The sequence below is a fragment of the Octopus sinensis genome, linkage group LG11 (genome assembly GCF_006345805.1).
Source record: "Octopus sinensis linkage group LG11, ASM634580v1, whole genome shotgun sequence".
NCBI classification, from domain to species: Eukaryota; Metazoa; Mollusca; class Cephalopoda; order Octopoda; family Octopodidae; genus Octopus; species Octopus sinensis.
This window is the reverse complement of record NC_043007.1, coordinates 77,462,601-77,468,713: the sequence shown is the minus strand read 5'-3', so window position 1 is coordinate 77,468,713 and position 6,113 is coordinate 77,462,601. Positions and strand designations below refer to the sequence as shown.

The 6,113-nt window shown below is 36.5% G+C and overlaps 1 protein-coding gene across 1 annotated transcript in view; it reads right to left on the bottom strand.

Annotated features, from left to right (window-relative positions):
* Nucleotides 1-1,030: 1,030 nt before the first annotated feature.
* The window catches only part of LOC115217164 (alpha-2 adrenergic receptor-like), a 12,741-nt gene continuing 7,658 nt past the window's right edge, over nucleotides 1,031-6,113 (bottom strand). The window contains exon 2 of the mRNA XM_029786789.2: nucleotides 1,031-2,467. Within this exon, the coding sequence (XP_029642649.1) occupies nucleotides 1,201-2,430 (1,230 nt within the window). The 5' untranslated portion in view covers nucleotides 2,431-2,467 and the 3' untranslated portion in view covers nucleotides 1,031-1,200. The remainder of the gene's footprint in view (nucleotides 2,468-6,113) is intronic.

Here is a 6,113-nt window from a genome sequence, read left to right as displayed (position 1 = left end):
CGATCCAGAACGCAAATGGTACTTAATTTATCATCCCCGAAAGGATGAAAGGCAAAGTCGACCTTGGCGGAATTTGAACTCAGAACGTAAACACAGACGAAATACGTATTTCTTTACTGCCCACACGGGGCTAAACACAGAGGAGACAAACAAGGACAGACAGACGGATTAAGTCGATTATATCGTCCCCAGTGCGTAACTGGTACTTAATTTATCATCCCCGAAAGGATGAAAGGCAAAGTCGACCTTGGCGGAATTTGAACTCAGAACGTAAACACAGACGAAATACGTATTTCTTTACTGCCCACACGGGGCTAAACACAGAGGAGACAAACAAGGACAGACAGACGGATTAAGTCGATTATATCGTCCCCAGTGCGTAACTGGTACTTAATTTATCGATCCTGAGAGGATGAAAGGCAAAGTCGACCTTGGCGGAATTTGAACTCAGAACGTAGTGGCAGACGAAATACTGCTAAGCATTTCGCCCGGCGTGCTAACGTTTCTGGCAGCTCGCCGCCTTAGTTTTATGCAAATATTGATACATAAAAATGGGGCAAACATTCTTGGGAATCTTCGTTGTCTTCAAGAAAGCCAAAATTTATAAAGATATAAAATAAACGTTGAAGAAATAGATAAAAAATATTTTTTATAAGTTTTTACAAGAAAGGTTGACAGTAATTTCGAAGTTTCAGCCTTTGAGCCTTTACACACACACACACACAAGCATATATATACAAATAATCTGCATGTCTGTGTATATGTATGTATATATGCGTCCGAGTACATGTCTATATATATGAATGTATTATATTTGTATTATAGTGCATTGGTGTACCATTCAAAGCTTTTTATTCTTTACAAACAATACGCAATGCTTCAAGCGAACTACAATACTCTCCTGCATTTATATATGTATGTAGATAGCATGCGTGTATGCATACATACACTATCTCTCTGTTTATATATATATATATATATATATATATATATATATAATATATATATATATATATATATATATAGAGCGAGAGAGAGAGAGAAACAAAGAAGAAGAAGAAGAAGAAGAAGAAGAAGAAGAAGAAGAAAGAAGAAGAAGAAGAAGAAGAAGAAAGAAGAAGAAGAAGAAGCAGCAGCAGCTGTGTATCTCTTAGAATTTTTTGTTAGAGTTTTTGCATCCATTAGATAGTTTGTTTCAATTTATTTCCGTTTTATTCCAAATATCTTTTTAATTTCGTCTATAAAATTTTTGTTCCTGCAGCTGTAAATAATGGGATTTGAGCAAGAACTGATGTAAAAACTATGTCGTGCAAACCAGTAGAAAAACAATGCTGCTTTCGGAGCCGAGCTTAGGGATTTCACAACTGCGTTTACTATCAATGTAGCGGTGCAAGGCAAATAGGTCATTATGAAGACGACAGTAATCATCATCATTGTTATAGTGGTACGTTTTGTCCTCTTGGCTTGTTCTTTTGCTCGTCTTTCGCTGTCCGCTTCCCGTAATTTAGTCATACGAGGTGCAATGTTTTTCGTATATACCGTTGATATCTCATCCGAGGAAACTTTAGATGATATTTCGGTAACAGACAATTCAACTACGTCTAGAGAAACGCTCGTGGATAATCGATTAGAATCAACCGTTTCTGGTACATCAAGCCACTTTTGTTGACCCTTATCAGAACAGGGTAAGCTTGCGATGCTATTCCTGTTTTGTTGGGATATGGCAATTTTTCTTTTATTCATTACTTTCATACGTCGAAGAATTATGCCGTAGAGAACAACAAGAATAACAAACGTAAACACTGCTAGCAGAAAGTAGAGAGCAAAGAATCCAAGTTGATAATAGTTAGGCTTCTTGTAGTTTTTTGCTGAGCAGGAATAGCTATTCATACCAGGATAAATAGTCGGTTTCTTGATACTTCCATAGTAAAGAAGAGCAATACTTCCCTGTGTTGCACAGAAAATAAAAATACAGGCTGTGATGATTTTAGCAGCTTTCATTGTTATCTGATACTTCAGTGGTTGGCATACTTTTCTGTATCTATCCGTTGCAATGGCCAGTAGAAAACCATAGTTACAAAGTCCTGTGAATACTGATAAGCTCAAATGGAACTTGCACAATATATCCCAGGTTGACATCAAAGGGTAAATATTTTGGACAATACGAGCTGGTGTCACACAGGCACATATTATCAAATCAGTACAAGCCAGCATCACAACAAAGAAATAAGTTGGTGATAATTTCAAACGAAATCCATAAACGTAAATAGTTAAAATGTTTCCAACGAAACCAATGGTCATTGTTAATGCAATAAGAATAGTAAACGGAAGTCTTATCAAAACTTGTTGCCAGTTGAGTTCTTCGATGGTGACACTATATTCCGTACTGTTTGTTGTTACATTCTGCACTGAATACATAAACGACGACATCCTTTCCCGATTTTGGGCTGCGTTTTCTCAGTTCAATCTGAATAAGAAAATATAAGAATAAGAAATATTATCCGTAAGCTCCATGATTACTGTGGTATAGACAAATTTATAATCAAACTCTAGGACTTATACATATAACAGAGTAAATAGTACTAAAAGAAACTGAACTTAGATTTCGTTTTACCTTTTACTTGTTTCAATCATTGTACTACAGCCATGATGGTGAACAGCCTTGAAGGGTTTAGTCGGACAAATTACATTCTTTGCTTACTTTGGTTAAAAGTTTTGCACTTATTCTATCGTTACTTTTGCTGAGCCGCACCAAGTTACGGGAACGTAGAGAAGCTAAGACCTGTAGTCAAGAGGTGGGGGCAGAATACAAACACAAACGCAATGGCACAGACATATGCATACACATAGATATACATACATAGTGCATGAAAAAGTCTTACGAAACGAAACAAACAATCCATGAGTACCTGTACTAGGTGTATAACATGTCTGAAGAAGAAATATATCAGCAAGGAAATGAGATTAAAAAAAAAACCAGGATGATCACAATTAGGTCTCAGAAAATGAAGATAATGATGCTACCCTTCTTATTCAATAACATAAGAAAGAAATCACAGCAGCCATTATAAACCTCCCTGCAACCAAGGAACTATTGAAACAACGAATACAACTGAAAACCTGACGGCTTAGAAAGTATGACAAAAGTGGGGGAGCATCATAGCTATGTGTTGAAAGGAATTCTTTGAGGTTTGGATAATTCCCCTTTGGAAACAGGGGTGTTTTGTTCAACATCCTTAAACAACCTTCATTCAGGGACCTTTTGAGCAGGATGGGTTACTCGGCCTGGAGAAAATTCTAACTGGGCCCCACCAGCAAGGTCATGCGCTATTTATCTTTATATGAGATCACCATATCATGCACATATGGTTGTGATACCTGTGCTTGGTGTACTCTTATCAGACGGGTAGTGATGACGGGTATACTAAGCTTCGTATATTTCACCCCAGTGTCACTTTGATGGCATGCACTGCTATCTCACTCAATGATAATAATAATAATAATAATAATAATGATGATGATGATGATGATGATGATGATGATGATGATGATGATGATAATGATAATAATAATAATAATAATAATAATAATAATAATAATAATAATAATAATAATAATAATAATAATAATAATAACGCTGACAGAACGATCCAGGCTAACTGAGCAGGTATAATTATAAAAGACAAGGAAGAAAATACTTGTAGACTAGCAGATGTAAATTAAGTGTCCCCACTAATAAACATATACCTGTAAAGGAATTTGACAAACTAAGTAACTATAAGGACCTGGAAATTGAAATACAAAAGATGTGGCACCTTAAAGCGAGAACTGTTCCTGATTGATACATTTCGTCTAGAGTCTGATGAATATTTTTGAAGTTCTGTAATCGGTTGTTTCTCGGTTTCTTTAATTTCATGCTGTTGATGATGTTGGTGATTTCGAAGTTGTTGATTTCGTTCTTGCTGTTTTTGCTGGAGTGGCTGTGAATTGTATTACAGTTATGGATTTCTTGGAGTAGGGCTATGTACTCTCCTCTTCTTCCGCCTACCCTCTTTTCGTTGCTGTGAACCATTGATCGTTCAGCTCTTCTTTCTCCATGTCATTGCAGTTGATATTGGTTTGAGAGGAAGAGCATTCAGGGGAAAGTTGCTTTGTCTTGGTTTGGGAGTGGGTGTGAGCGAGGGTGTGGGAGCAGGTGTAGGAGTCTAGAGCACTTGGTTATGATATTGCACTTGTGGTATTTGTAACGTTGGTAGATCCACATTTGTGACATCTTGGCTTTCTACCCACCAGGTGAGTACCATCCGGCAGATCGATTAGATCGGGCAGCTGGTCGATATGGTCCTGCTTGCATTGCAAGGTCAGTTCCATACCTATGCCTAACCAGTTTTACTTAGGCAGTTTCTTGAACTCCAATTTTGTGGTTTCATTTTTTTCTAAACTTGCCAAGATGGCCGCCACTAACCCGGTAATGGATATTTCTGATGGCACCTTCAGCACCCTAATCTTGGCAAGACGTTGGCCGCGATAGCTAGGCATTAAGAAAAAGTTGTCATTCCTCAAAGCGATTGTGGAATTACATCTAGCTTCTTCTTCCGTCCAAAATTTCACCTCAATGGTTCCAAACTTCTCTCCTCGGGTGATGGGGGCCTTCTGTTCCCACACGCGCCCAAAGCACTTTTGTACTTCGCTCTCGGGAGCATTTTCGACCCGCCGAGACTTTACTCCGATGCAACGGTATGTTACTGTGCATCTTGCGATGTTTTCTATCAGATCAGATGGAGGGTTAGAGCTACCTTTCTCCCCTCTTTTTCTACAATTTTTCTTGCCAATTTGAATTCTCGCCGCCGACGTAAAAAACGCAGGGGCGATATCTATGTTTCATTTCATTCGAATTGTTGTTACCGTTGTTGTTGTTGTTGTTTTTGATGGTGTTGCTGTTGTTGTTCTCGTTGTCGACACCGTATGTTTTGTCGCTGCTGACAGATGAAACACTTTTGCCCTTGGTGACGTCATTAAGTTTAGGCGATTCAATGTTGATATTTCTCGACAAGGAGCGCGTTCCTTTATCGAACATTATGATGGCTTTTTTATCAACCATCTTTAAATAATTACAGAAAATTGCAAAATATCTGTTTTTGCCGAAAGCAGTTAAAATTTAACAATTATTTAAGCTCAACCCCTGCAAAACATGATTTCTCTACACAAAAGTACAATCTGCGCAGTCCAGACAATCTCAGAAATGTAATGGTAACAATAAAAATGCCTTAGAAAAGCCTTAGAAAGCTGAAAATATTACAAATACTTTTTCAACTTACGGAGCACCAAATTTCCGTGACTTCACTGTATGGCGGCCATGATAATAATAATAATAATAATAATAATAATAATAATAATAATAATAATAATAATAATAATAATATAATAATAATAATAATAATAATAATAATGATAATGATAATGAACCCAAACAAACTCAAAAACCAGAGAAAAGAATATAAATTATTTGACTGTCAGGAGAAGGCGTTGTATGCTTAGATTCCCAAAGACATTTGCAACGAACAGTAGTAGTGAGACATGGTTACGGTAGCAGAAAGGAAATCTGAAGAGCGAGAGAGAAAGTTTGTTAGTAACTGCACAATATCAAGCATTAAGGACTAATTGGATAAAAGTCAAGATAGAGGAAAACCAAGCAGATTCCCAATGTAGATTATGCAAAGCAAAACAGAAAAGCGTTACTCATATAATAAGTGAATGAAGCATTCATTTATATCAATATATATATATATATAAATTTGACCGCGTGTGTACCGTTGGCGATTTTTTCTCTCCGTCTTCCCCTCTCTGGATCTTTCCTTTTCCTATGTTTCTGACGAAGAACTCCCCTCGAAACGTAAAGCCCTCCTTCTTCCCTTCCTTCTTGAGCGTCCAATAATACTATATTTGTTCCACGTCCTCGCATTGTTGTGTTTCTCTTTGTGTTTTCATGTTTGGATTAACTATGTATATATATATATATATATATATATATATATATATATATATATATATATATATATATATATATATATATATATATATATATATTGTATTTCTTACTTTCTAGTACTTTA